We start from the raw sequence: 13,942 nt of genomic DNA, 5'->3' as shown, positions 1-13,942 counted from the left end.
ATTAAACCTGAGCCTATGCAGTGCGATAGGACTATGACCAGAGTTGAACGGCAAGAACACAGACATCTGAATGGTCTGTGTTTCTACTGTGGTGATTCCACTCATGCTATTTCTGATTGTCCTAAGCGCACTAAGCGGTTCGATAGGTCTGCCGTCATTGGTACTGTACAATCCAAATTCCTTCTGTCCATTACCTTGACCTTGATATGCTCTTTGTCATCGTATTCTGTCATGGCGTTTGTGGATTCAGGCGCTGCCCTGAATCTGATGGATTTGGATTATGCTAAACGTTGTGGGTTTTTCTTGGAGCCTTTGCGGTGTCCTATTCCGTTGAGAGGAATTGATGCTACACCTTTGGCCAAGAATAAACCTCAGTACTGGACCCAGCTGACCATGTGCATGGCTCCTGCACATCAGGAAGTTATTCGCTTTCTGGTGCTACATAATCTGCATGATGTGGTCGTGTTGGGGTTGCCATGGCTGCAAACCCATAATCCAGTATTGGATTGGAACTCTATGTCGGTATCCAGCTGGGGTTGTCAGGGGGTACATGGTGATGTTCCATTTTTGTCTATTTCGTCATCCACTCCTTCTGAGGTCCCAGAGTTCTTGTCTGATTATCAGGATGTATTTGAAGATCCCAAGTCCGATGCCCTACCTCCGCATAGGGATTGTGATTGTGCTATCAATTTGATTCCTGGTAGTAAAATCCCAAAAGGTCGATTATTTAATTTATCCGTGCCTGAACACGCCGCTATGCGCAGTTATGTGAAGGAATCCCTGGAGAAGGGACATATTCGCCCATCGTCATCACCACTGGGAGCAGGGTTCTTTATTGTAGCCAAGAAGGATGGTTCGCTGAGACCGTGTATTGATTACCGCCTTCTTAATAAAATCACTGTTAAATTTCAGTATCCCTTGCCATTGTTATCTGACTTGTTTGCTCGGATTAAGGGGGCTAGCTGGTTCACTAAGATAGATCTTCGTGGTGCGTATAATCTGGTGAGAATCAGGCAAGGAGATGAATGGAAAACTGCATTTAATACGCCCGAGGGTCATTTTGAGTATCTAGTGATGCCGTTCGGACTTGCCAATGCTCCATCTGTGTTTCAGTCTTTTATGCATGACATCTTCCGTGAGTATCTGGATAAATTCCTGATTGTTTACTTGGATGACATTTTGATCTTCTCAGATGATTGGGACTCTCATGTGAAGCAGGTCAGAATGGTTTTCCAGGTCCTGCGTGCTAATTCTTTGTTTGTGAAGGGATCAAAGTGTCTCTTCGGTGTGCAGAAAGTTTCATTTTTGGGGTTCATCTTTTCCCCTTCTACTATCGAGATGGATCCGGTTAAGGTCCAAGCCATCCAGGATTGGACTCAGCCGACATCTCTGAAAAGTCTGCAAAAGTTCCTGGGCTTTGCTAATTTTTATCGTCGCTTCATCTGTAATTTTTCTAGCATTGCCAAACCATTGACCGATTTGACCAAGAAGGGTGCTGATTTGGTTAATTGGTCTTCTGCTGCTGTGGAAGCTTTTCAGGAGTTGAAGCGTCGTTTTTGTTCTGCCCCTGTGTTGTGTCAACCATATGTTTCTCTTCCGTTCCAGGTCGAGGTTGATGCTTCTGAGATTGGAGCAGGGGCGGTTTTGTCACAGAGAGGTTCTGGTTGCTCAGTGTTGAAACCATGTGCTTTCTTTTCCAGGAAGTTTTCGGCTGCTGAGCGTAATTATGATGTGGGCAACCGAGAGTTGCTGGCCATGAAGTGGGCATTCGAGGAATGGCGTCATTGGCTTGAAGGAGCTAAGCATCGCGTGGTGGTATTGACTGATCATAAGAACCTTACTTATCTCGAGTCTGCCAAGCGCTTGAATCCTAGACAGGCCCGTTGGTCGTTATTTATTGCCCGCTTCGATTTTGTGATTTCGTACCTTCCGGGCTCTAAAAATGTGAAGGCGGATGCTCTGTCTAGGAGTTTTGTGCCCGACTCTCCGGGTTCATCTGAGCCGGCGAGTATCCTCAAGGAAGGAGTCATTGTGTCTGCCATCTCCCCTGATTTGCGGCGAGTGTTGCAAAAATTTCAGGCGAATAAACCTGATCGTTGTCCGGCAGAGAAACTGTTCGTCCCTGATAGGTGGACTAGTTATGTTATCTCTGAACTTCATTGTTCGGTGTTGGCTGGTCATCCTGGAATCTTTGGTACCAGAGAGTTAGTAGCTAGATCCTTCTGGTGGCCATCTCTGTCACGGGATGTACGTACTTTTGTGCAGTCCTGTGGGATTTGTGCTAGGGCTAAGCCCTGCTGTTCACGTGCCAGTGGGTTGCTTTTGCCCTTGCCGGTCCCAAAGAGGCCTTGGACACATATTTCGATGGATTTCATTTCTGACCTTCCCGTTTCTCAAAAGATGTCAGTCATTTGGGTGGTCTGTGATCGCTTTTCTAAAATGGTCCATCTGGTGCCCTTGGTTAAATTGCCTTCCTCCTCTGATTTGGTGCCTTTGTTCTTCCAGCATGTGGTTCGTTTGCATGGCATTCCTGAGAATATTGTTTCTGACAGAGGTTCCCAGTTTGTTTCAAGGTTTTGGCGAGCCTTTTGTGGTAGGATGGGCATTGACCTATCTTTTTCCTCGGCTTTCCATCCTCAGACTAATGGCCAGACCGAACGAACCAATCAGACCTTGGAAACATATCTGAGATGTTTTGTTTCTGCAGACCAGGATGATTGGGTGTCCTTTTTGACGTTGGCTGAGTTCGCCCTTAATAATCGGGCCAGCTCGGCTACCTTGGTCTCTCCATTTTTCTGCAATTCTGGGTTCCATCCTCGTTTCTCTTCAGGACAGGTTGAGTCTTCGGACTGTCCTGGTGTGGATTCTGTGGTGGACAGGTTGCAGCAGATCTGGACTCAGGTAGTGGACAATTTGACCTTGTCCCAGGAGAAGGCTCAACTTTTCGCTAATCGCAGACGCCGTGTGGGTCCCCGACTTCGTGTTGGGGATCTGGTTTGGTTATCTTCTCGTCATATTCCTATGAAGGTTTCCTCTCCTAAATTTAAACCTCGTTTTATTGGTCCGTATAGGATTTCTGAGATTCTCAATCCTGTGTCTTTTCGTCTGACCCTCCCAGACTCCTTTTCCATACATAATGTATTCCATAGGTCGTTGTTGCGGAGATACGTGGCACCTATGGTTCCATCTGTTGAGCCTCCTGCCCCGGTTTTGGTGGAGGGGGAATTGGAGTATATTGTGGAGAAAATTTTGGATTCTCGTGTTTCTAGACGGAAACTCCAGTATCTGGTTAAATGGAAGGGTTATGCTCAGGAAGATAATTCCTGGGTTTTTGCCTCTGATGTCCATGCTCCAGATCTTGTTCGTGCCTTTCATGTGGCTCATCCTGGTCGGCCTGGGGGCTCTGGTGAGGGTTCGGTGACCCCTCCTCAAGGGGGGGGTACTGTTGTGAATTCTGTGGCTGAATTCACTCCTGTGGTTACAAGTGGTACTGCAGCTTCTGAGCTTCCTCCCTCAGGTGTTCTGGTGAGCTCGTTGGCTGCTTTGTTATTTAACTCCACCTGATTCTGTCTTCCTTGCTCCTTGTCAATGTTCCAGGGTTGGATCTGAGCTTCTGGATCTTTCCTGTGGCCTGCTGCTCTGCTTAGATAAGTGCTTCTTTGCTTTTGTTGCTACTTTTTCTGTCCAGCTTGTTAATTCGTTTTGCTGGAAGCTCTGAGACGCAAAGGGTGTACCGCCGTGCCGTTAGTTCGGCACGGTGGGTCTTTTTGCCCCCTTTGCGTGGTTTTTTGCTTTAGGGTTTTTTGTAGACTGCAAAGTTCTCTTTGCTATCCTCGCTCTATCTAGAATATCGGGCCTCACTTTGCTGAATCTATTTCATCCCTACGTTTGTCTTTTCATCTTGCTAACAGTCATTATATGTGGGGGGCTGCCTTTTCCTTTGGGGTATTTCTCTGAGGCAAGTCAGGCTTGTTTTTCTATCTTCAGGCTAGTCAGCTCCTCAGGCTGTGCCGAGTTGCATAGGTAGTGTCAGGCGCAATCCACAGCTGCCTTTAGTTGTGTTTAGGATAGGTTCAGGTATTGCGGTCTACAGAGATTCCACGTCTCAGAGCTCGTTCTATTGTTTTTTGGGTTATTGTCAGATCACTGTATGTGCTCTGATTGCTGGCACAATGTGTCACTGGATTGCCTACATAACAGTCCCCTTGGTATATGGACAATGATGATTCCAGAATTCGCGGCAGACTGTGCCCGTCGCTGATTGGTCGAGGCAACCTTGATGACATCATCGTCGCCATGGCAACCATTATGACATCTACGTCGATACTGTGCCCGTCGCTGATTGGTCGAGGCCTGGCGGCCTCGACCAATCAGACGCGGGATGTCTACGTCCTTTATGACATCATCGTCGCTGTGCCCGTCGCTGATTGGTCGAGGCCTGGCGGCCTCGACCAATCAGAGACGCGGGATTTCCAGGACACAGACAGACAGACAGAAAGACAGACAGACGGAAAAACCCTTAGACAATTATATATATAGATTTCATACAGCGCTAGATAGCAGAAAAGCCGGTAATTCAATTGCCGGCTTTTCCTATCTCCTTCACAAACCCGACAGGATATGAGACATGGTTTATATACAGTACACATCTCATATCCCTTCTTTTATTATATATTCCTCTTTACTAATGTAACAAGTGTCTCTGTGTAAAATTTGGTGTCTCTAGCTATTAAATTAAAGGGTTAAATCCCGGGAAAAATTGGTGTGGGCTCCCGCGCAATTTTCTCCGCCAGAGTGGGAAAGCCAGTGACTGAGGGCAGATATTAATAGCCTAGAGAGGGTCCATGGTTATTGCCCCCCCTGGCTAAAAACATCTGCCCCCAGCCACCCCAGAAAAGGCACATCTGGAAGATGCGCCTATTCTGGCACTTAGCCTCTCTCTTCCCACTCCCGTATAGCGGTGGGATATGGGGTAATGAAGGGTTAATGTCACCTTACTATTGTAAGGTGACATTAAGCCAGGTTAATAATGGAATAATGGAATAATCCAATAGTACGAAATGGTTAATAAAACACACGCACATTATTAAAAAGTATTTTAATGAAATAAAGACACATGGTGTTTTAATATTTTATTATACTCTTAATCCACCTGAAGACCCTTGTCACCTGAAGCAAAGTTAAAAAAAAAAAAACAACAATATTCCATACCTTCCGTCGTTCAGTCTTGTCCCACGCTGTAAATCCATCTGAAGGGGTTCAATCATTTTACACCCAGGAGCTCTGCTAATGCAGCCGCCCCTGCCTGTAAAACTTGGTGAATGAATGGAATGCAGGGGAATGTACTGTAGTTACCTCAAGTCGCGGTGATGCGCCCGCTGCTAGAAGAACTCATATGAACTCGAGCCTGGGAACTTTTCAGAATATTTTCCCACGCTCGTGGTCACCACGGAGCGAGGTGTGAAACGTACTGGGCGAGTGAGTACTGAGAGCGTGCTGCCAGAGAGAGATCGGGTGCAGTACCCCACCAGAGAAGCAGTGCACCAGTGGTTGTCAGCGCTTCAGTCTCGGCAGGAACAGGCAGTGTGCAACATAGAAGAGTGCAGCGCGCCTAGTAGCTGACAGAGATCGAGGTGCCGTGTGCTTCATGACCGTGAGTACAGCACACGTGCCGCAAAGAGAGAACCGAGTGCTGGATAGACTTGTGTAACCCACATTATCAGCTCATACTTTCTCGCTCACGGGTGACTCTGACTTTGCCAGTGTATATTTGCAGAGCCACGTTGGGCATGTACAGTACTGTGGCTTGCACCCTTATCAGCCACTATAGCATATGGACTAGGCCCAGTGGAAGGTACCGGACACCGACCGCTGCTGCCAGAAGATGGGGCATTGTTGCCCATAGGACCCCACAGGAAAAGCCGTTGCTGGCGCCATTGACATCCCAGGAGGAGTCACGGTTTGAGGAACTTCTAATATAAGTGTTTCACAAGAACTGCCGTTAACTGATCCTTCATTTCTGAACCCTGCATATCCTTTGCAAACTTAATCGTTTATTCCCCTGTTTAACCCATTGCCTCCCTGTGTAGAGTATTCCCCTGTTGTTAAACTTATTAACCCTTGCTTTGCCTCTGGTCTGTTACTGCATCCCGCTCACCTGTTCACAATAGCACTGAGCTTTTTACATCAGTTCCATAGACTGTGAAAGGAGCAGTTGTAGGAAGCTAGCAGGAATGTGGGATGCAGTGACGGACTGGAGGCAGAACAAGAGTTAACAGGTTTATTTACAGAGGAGATACTCCATGCAGGCAGGTAAAGAGTTAACAATATTAAAGGCACGGTAAAATGCAACAGTTCAAACACAACAATTAAGAAGCAAGAGTATATGGAAGTTCTCACATTGCAGCTCCTGCTGCGCACTAAATAGCCCCGGCAATGGCGGGCACAGCGTCTACTCCTGGAGGGTACTGTAGTTGCTGGTTCCGTCTTTTGGTGGCATATACAGTGCATATACTAATGTGGCTATTAAAGGCACGGGCCACAGTCCGATGCAAGCCCAACGTGGCTCATTAACTATCTCAAATGGGGGGTAGTCAGGTAACAGGCGGTCAGGGCAACTATTCTCTCCCCACGTCAGGGTGCAAGTCTCAGTTACTTGTGTGATCTCTCTTGGGGGCAGCATGTGTGCAGTACTCACGGTCACGTCGTGTACAGCACCTGGTCCCCCGCTGTTGGCAGCAGGCGATGCTGGTCTCTTTGGCACTGATGCTCCCGACTGGAGCACTCCTCTCTATGTCTGCTGCGGCCCCCGGCTCTGCTCTGCTCTGTGTGCTCGGCTCTGCACAACTCTGTCCTGCACGGCTCTGCAGTGGTCTCTCTCTGGCGTGCTACTGTACACGCTTGGCTATGCAGATGACGGGGTCCCCTCTATGTTTCCTGCTACAGTGCCTGTACTCTCTGAGGGCAAGGGAGACCGAGCATGCCACTCAATGCTCTGCACGCTGCTCTGCTCTGGCCTGCCTGTCTCCTCTTGTGTGCGCTTTTTCTTCACTAGCTGCGCGCCCTTTTCTAGCTCTCCCCGTCTCTCTGGGTCTGCAGGAAAGTTCCTCCCACTGAGACTTCCCTCCGGCTTCAGGGGAAGGTCCACATCCTCAAAGCTGTACCCCGGGAACAGAGGATGCAGCCTTTCTGGTTCTGGACCTGGCATGCAGGCACCCGAGGTCCAGTCTATCTCCCTACACAGTAGCATATGTGTGAGGTACAAAAGGAAAATGAAGCCAGCTCAACACATTCCAGGTGCACGGCAACTCCTTCCTGATGAGACAATATGCAACAGAAAAAAAAGGGTCTTTGTTCCAGCTCCTTGGGCAAAAATCTTCAAAATTTTATTCCAATAATTAAAACATGACAGTAGACATGCTCCAAGACCGCACCTTGTGTGCACACAGGGACAGCAAGCGACATGTTTCGATCGCAACAGCGATCTTTATCAACGCTCCAATTAAACAGGGTTCACTGGACCTCTGTTCTTTAGATTTGTTTTAGCCCAAGCAGTGGGACCTGTAATTATTATACATTTCTCAGTTATACTCATATATGATAATTGTTTGTTCATGTGCAAGTGTCTGAATGCGCATTATCAGCATGTACAGTGCAATCTACTAAAGTCAATCGCTGTCAAGAAAGTAGGAGGATGAGCCCTCAGTAGAATTGTCGAAAATAGCCCACCAAGTTTTTCAAGAAGATGATGCTCCAGGTAATGCCAACTTTTTTTTTTTTTTACCTTGAAGCATCTTTTTTAGCATTTTTATTGTCATTTTCTGAGCGCTTTTTGACTGCCTGTGCTTTGTGGTCTCTTTACTAGCATTTTTGGTAATCTTTTCTATTTGGGTTTTCAACATGTTTCTTTAACTCCATTCAACGATAAAGAAACCCATAGTTCTTTTTGAAGCAACAATTTTGACAAGATGCTCAAAAAGAGTCCGGACCATTTTCCGAGCATCTTCCAAGCCATCCTTTGACATTTGCAATAAAGTATAGAGATGGATGAACGATCACATTACTTCTTTTACCGATAGGTATCTTTGGAAACCTAAAATGGTTAAAAGACGCTCAACAGACAACATATGAATAGCAAGTCGTTTTTTCATACAAATGCATATGCTCATTTCTTTTACCTTTTAGAAAGTGCTTTTTAAAGCAATTTAAAAACTGGAATCTGTCTGAAAAAAACATTGTATGCACATACCCTTATTGGTGCGTATATTATTCCTGCGATCAATTCCCTATTTGATTTAACTGCTAAGTGCTACACATTCAGCACAAAACCGTCATATTATCTTTTCCATTAATTACCTGATTTATGTATCCTAACCATTTCTGCATGCTGTTTTTCAAAGTAAATTTAATTTTTTAGGAAACGAAAAATTATTATTTTTTTAAATTTGTTTTCAGCTTGTATTATTCAAATTACCATCCGGTACGGGCTATCCAGATTATGAAAGTGGGCAAGCTCCAGCTACATCTGGGCATCCTTCCTGACGCTATGACTACTCTCATGCAGGTCAGTACAATGTTCCACTTCTAACAAACTATTTTCAGTTAACTGTCTTTTTTATTATAATTTGAGGCACACACTAGGCATTTTGTTGTTTTGATTGAAGACTTCAGTGTTGAGAACTGACATAACCATGCAGAACATCACTGTTGTCAGTGATCCGATACTAGAAAATGCATAAAAGACATAGATTGTGTGTTCTCTGCATCCCATCTCAGCTTTTTTGCCACAGGAAACATAGATGATGTCATTAAATATGAATCTGTGAATCAGCCACTTTAGGAGGTACGGAATTAGCAGAGTTTGGTCCTGTATTCAAAAGGGAACGTAGAGATTTCTCTGTCACAGAGAAAGGTGCCAACATTGTAAATGAGATATGGCACATTACTCATTGCCACCGAGGTTCTACTCCAATGATATTGATGACCTGTCATAAGGATAGGTTAATATCAGATCGATGAGGGTTTGAAATCCGGAAACCACAACATTGTTGCTTAGTGCCCTATGCTGCCAGCTGAAGAACTTAACAGCACAGCTTTGGCAACTTTTTAATGGCTGCAGTAGGGTATTGTAGATCTACTCCAATTCATTTGAATAGAAGTGGATCTGCATCTCCCTCAGTCAGCTCAGTCAAGTGCAGCATATCTCTATCAACTGTTTAGTAGCTGCTACCATATACTGCAGATCATCTGATAGTCACGTAAGCAATATTTGGCTGTTACTGGTGCTCAGAACATCTGATTGGTGACATATCTCCACTGATCTGATATTGATGAACTATCGTAAGGAATGTTCATCAATATCATTGTAGTGGAACAATCCTTTAAGCCTGTAGTCAGTCACAAACCCATCTAGCGGTTGATGTTGTGTGCAGGAAAATGTAGTGTGATCAGTGAGAGAACAGACTCTGATTTCTCATATTGTCAAGAGTATACAGAGAATGGTGTGATCCGGTGAAATGGAATCCTGTGGTCATAAACAACTGAATTGCAAAAGGGATCAGGGGGGATTTAATAAAAGGTGACCAGTTTAAGAGCAATTGTTAAGAGAAAGAGTAGAGCAAAACTCCAGTGAGAAAAAACGCGCAAAAATTAGATTACTGAGCAGTTGAAAAACATTATCTGGTCAGATAAATTTTAATTATAAATAATTTGGTATAAGTAGCATGAATTGAAAAAAACCTTCCTGTGAAGTATCAACAGTTCAGGCTGGTAGAGGTGGAGTAACGAGTGGGGAATATTTTCTCACACACCGCTGGTTCAGTGATAACTGTGGATGAATGTGTGGACAATGGGGGCTTATTACCTCCAGTAGGCATAGATGCCCAGAAATGATACACGTCGAAGCACACGTTCGCTCTATCGCCACCACTATGGTCTACGGCAAAATCAACACGAATCCTGTTTTGTGGGGGATTCTGATATAAGCCTCGACATGAGCCACTGAACAGGTGCCTAAACACAATGTGAAAGCCCCCTATGGCAGAAGGACACTTACAGCAGGACAAAGCACGATGGTGGTAGTCATGGATTGGTGCTACAAACCGCAAGTTTATCTTGATTTTCTGGCCTGGTCTCCAGATCTTAATCCTGTAGACAAAGTAGAACAGTCTGGTCAAAGCATGTCAGTACCTCCTTTTAATTTGTGTTAACTGCAAACAGCTTTCCTGTTCAATAGTCCAGCAGAATGATTTAAAAACCAATCTGCAATGTATCACAAAAATTTGCTGTGATTCAAATGGAAGTCCAACATGCTACTAAATGGATGTCTCTAATACCATGGGGATTCAGAGTAGATTATTATTTAATGATGTGGGGACTGCTTTATTAGACCCTTAAGTTACAGGAATCCAGCAGAAGGGGATTGAACAGTTTATTCAATGATTTTTAAAGTATTACTCAATACTATTCATATCGTACATCTACATCTTATTTTATATGCAAAATATCAACAATCAAGATGAACCATTTTTTCTATTGTGTGGGCTAGGCTGTATAACTTTCATAGTAAAAATGCTGAAAAGGAGAATACTTCATGAAAAATGCCTACTATTCACTTTGTTACTGAAATATATTTTCTGAAATATTGTAATTTTTTTCAAATTTAATTTTCTTTATTAAAGCACTGTAATAATGTCCAAAATCAATTCTATTAACAAAAAAGAACAATATCCCCTGCCAAGAAAACATATAATAGGAGATCGTGACAAAGCAAGGTTTCTTAAGGAAAACAACAAGGAATTAACATTTGTGCCTTATAAATCTAGAATAACACTGGTGTTTCTGGAGATAGGACGGAAGAGCTGTTGGTCACATAATCTATAATTGTCACTTCCGTCTTTCTGTCTGTCCTTCTGTCTGTCACGGATATTCATTGGTCGCGGCCTCTGTCTATCATTGAAATCCAAGTCGCTGATTGGTCGTGGCAAAACAGCCACGACCAATCAGCGACGGGCACAGTCCGGCGGCAACATGGCCGCTCCTTCCTCCCCCCAGTCAGTGCCCCCTCCATACTCCCCTCTGGTCACCGCTCACACAGAGTTAATGGCAGCATTAACCGACTGCGCTATGCCGCGGTGTAACGCACTCGGTTAACGCTGCTATTAACTCTGTGTGACCAACGTTTTACTATTGATGCTGCCTATGCGGCATCAATAGTAAAAAGATCTACTGTTAAAAATAATAAAAAAACTAAAAAATCGTTATATACTCACCGTCCGTCGGCCCCTCGGATCCACAACAGGCCTTTCCCGCTCGCGACGCTCCGGTAACCGGTCCATGCTGCGATCTCGCGAGATGATGACATAGCGGTCTCACGAGACCGCTACGTCATCATCTCGCGAGACCGCAATGCACTCTTCAGACCGGAACGCGCGAGGACTCAGCGTCGGTAACCGCTTCGCTTGGATCCGGGGGCTCCGTAAGGTGAGTATATAACTATTTTTTATTTTAATTCTTTTTTTTAACAGGGATATGATGCCACATTGCTGTATACTACGTGGGTTGGGCAATATACTACATGGGCTGTGCAATATACTACATGGGCTGTGTTTTATACTACGTGGGCTGTGCAATATACTACGTGACTGGGCAATATACTATGTTACTGGGCAATATACTATGTGGCTGGGCAATATACTATGTGGCTGGGCGATATACTACGTGACTGGGCAATATACTATGTGAATGGGCAATATACTACTTGGCTAGGCAATATACTACGTCACTGGGCAATATACTAGGTTACTGGGCAATATACTACGTCACTGGGCAATATACTAGGTTACTGGGCAATATACTACATAGCTGGGCAATATAGTATGTCACTGGGCAATATAGTACGTGGCTGGGCAATATACTACATGATTGGGCAATATACTACGTGACTGGGCAATGTACTACATGGCTGGGCAATATACTTCGTGGCTGGGCAATATACTACGTGGTTGTGCTATATACTACGTGGACATGCATATTCTAGAATACCCGATGCGTTAGAATCGGGCCACCATCTAGTGACATATAATTGTGCTGTGCATACAGAAATACTCACTCTTCAGCACATTTTAGAGTTAAAACTCTGTAGGATCAGCATCCTTTCAATGTCCCTCATGCTATTACCAGAGCATCTTTGTTGATACTAATATCTTGAAACTAGGGATAAGTGAACAAGAACTGTAAAGTTTGACGTCCATGCCGGACACATAGTGTCTCTTACCGAACCCTGAACACGGACTTTTTAATGTACATCCGGTTTCCTGTTTGGGTTCGCAGCGCAGCCAGCAAACTTCTAGACTGTGGGCACTTCCGGCATAGCTGTGTTTGGCTATGTGTATTGGTGCAGGGGGTCAGCCCCTACTAAGAACTGAATGACACTGTGAATTTAAGAGACAATAGTCCCCTCTAATCTGTGTGCACTTGGACTAGTTCCTTCTCCTCTTCAGCTTGCTAGTTTTGGGCAAGAAGCAGGAAGTATGTTGGGTAAGGAAGTAGAGAGGGAGCCTCGTTGTCTGTGAGAGACAGGCAGGATGATAACTGTGTCCTAACAATGAGAGACTGGTAAATTAACTAACTGCTTCAAGGGAGAAGATAATGCCCGGTTACTGCAGAATCGATCACCAGGACCATGTCAGAAGGAAAGAGTTGCATCGCAGATCCAGGTAGTTCTCCTGAGGCACCTGTAACCTGAGAGCGAAAACAATGCGGTACCAGTAATCTCTCAACATTGAAAGTGGGAAGGAGACTTGCCCAGATCCTGGAGAAGATGGATCAGTAGTCCTGAAGGAAGAGCTCAACACAAAAGACTCAGCTCAGCTACATCCAGGTTCACACAGCAGATACCAGACTTTTATTGTAAGCTACAGTACTGTGAGTGAGAAAGCGGTGTTCAACTGTGTTAGGGTGTAGAGCAGGCTTCTTTAGCTAGGACGCTGTAGCAGCGTGGCACGATTATCAGAAGCCAGGTAGGAAGTTAGAAGAGAGAAGTCTGTATAAATTCTTTATACTGTTTGTATTGAACTTTGCATTGTCATAGCTGCCTGGAGCGCAGCTTGTATGACATGCTCCAGATATCTCCCTTTGTATCTATGATTACTGTTACAATACAGTAACTATTATTATTTTCCATCATATAATCCTCTGTTTTTCAATAAAGTTGTGTAGTTTATGCACTGCTACATTGGCATGGCTATGACTGGCCAGCACACCACGTGATCCAGCCTGTATATAGCCCGGATCACGAGTGCCGCCGTCATTATGCTCTCATTAGTGTAGGAATAGGATGCAGCTGGAATGAGGGACAGATTCATCTGAATGTGCACTCTGCATAAAAGCTACTGTGTGAACTCTGCAACCCATATCTGTGGGAGTACTGTGCTAAAAGCCGCTGTGTGTAATCGGCAGCTCATGTCTTTAGGGATACTGTGCCAAAAAGCCACTATGTGTACTCTGCAACCCATATCTGTGGGAGTTCTGTGCCAAAAGACGCTAGTTGTACTCTGCAATCCAGCCTGTGAGAGTAATGTGGTTTTAAGCCGCTGTGTGTACTCTGCACCCCCTGCCTGTGAGAGTACTGTTCCTTTAAGCCACTGTGTGTACTCTGCAGCTCTACCTGTGAGACTATTGTGCCTTTAAGCTGCTGTGTATATTTTTCCTCCCCACCTGTGGGAGTAGTATGACAAAAAGCCACTGTGTATAATCTGCACCTCCACCTGTGGGAGTAGTGTGCCTTTAAGCCGCTCAGTGTACTCTGTCCCCCTCCACCCCACCTGTGAGAGTACTGTGCTTTTAAGCCGCTCTGTGTACTCTGTCCCCGTCCACCCCACTTGTGAGAGTACTGTGCCTTTAAGCCGCTGTGTGTTTTCTAGTAGTCTTGGAAATAAATAAT

At 44.9% G+C, this 13,942-nt stretch overlaps 1 protein-coding gene across 2 annotated transcripts in view; it reads left to right on the top strand.

Annotated features, from left to right (window-relative positions):
• The window catches only part of SMYD3 (SET and MYND domain containing 3), a 1,365,594-nt gene that overhangs the window by 1,312,242 nt on the left and 39,410 nt on the right, over positions 1 to 13,942 (top strand). Inside the window, exon 11 of one of the 2 annotated variants that reach the window (XM_069769233.1) lies at positions 8,455 to 8,563. The exons of the other annotated variant lie outside the window; for it this stretch is intronic. Coding sequence (XP_069625334.1) covers positions 8,455 to 8,563 — 109 coding nt within the window. The remainder of the gene's footprint in view (positions 1 to 8,454; positions 8,564 to 13,942) is intronic. 2 annotated transcript variants of the gene reach the window in all.

Source organism: Ranitomeya imitator, chromosome 5 (genome assembly GCF_032444005.1).
Source record: "Ranitomeya imitator isolate aRanImi1 chromosome 5, aRanImi1.pri, whole genome shotgun sequence".
In the NCBI taxonomy this organism is placed as follows: domain Eukaryota; kingdom Metazoa; phylum Chordata; class Amphibia; order Anura; family Dendrobatidae; genus Ranitomeya; species Ranitomeya imitator.
This window is presented reverse-complemented; position numbering and strand designations above follow the sequence as displayed.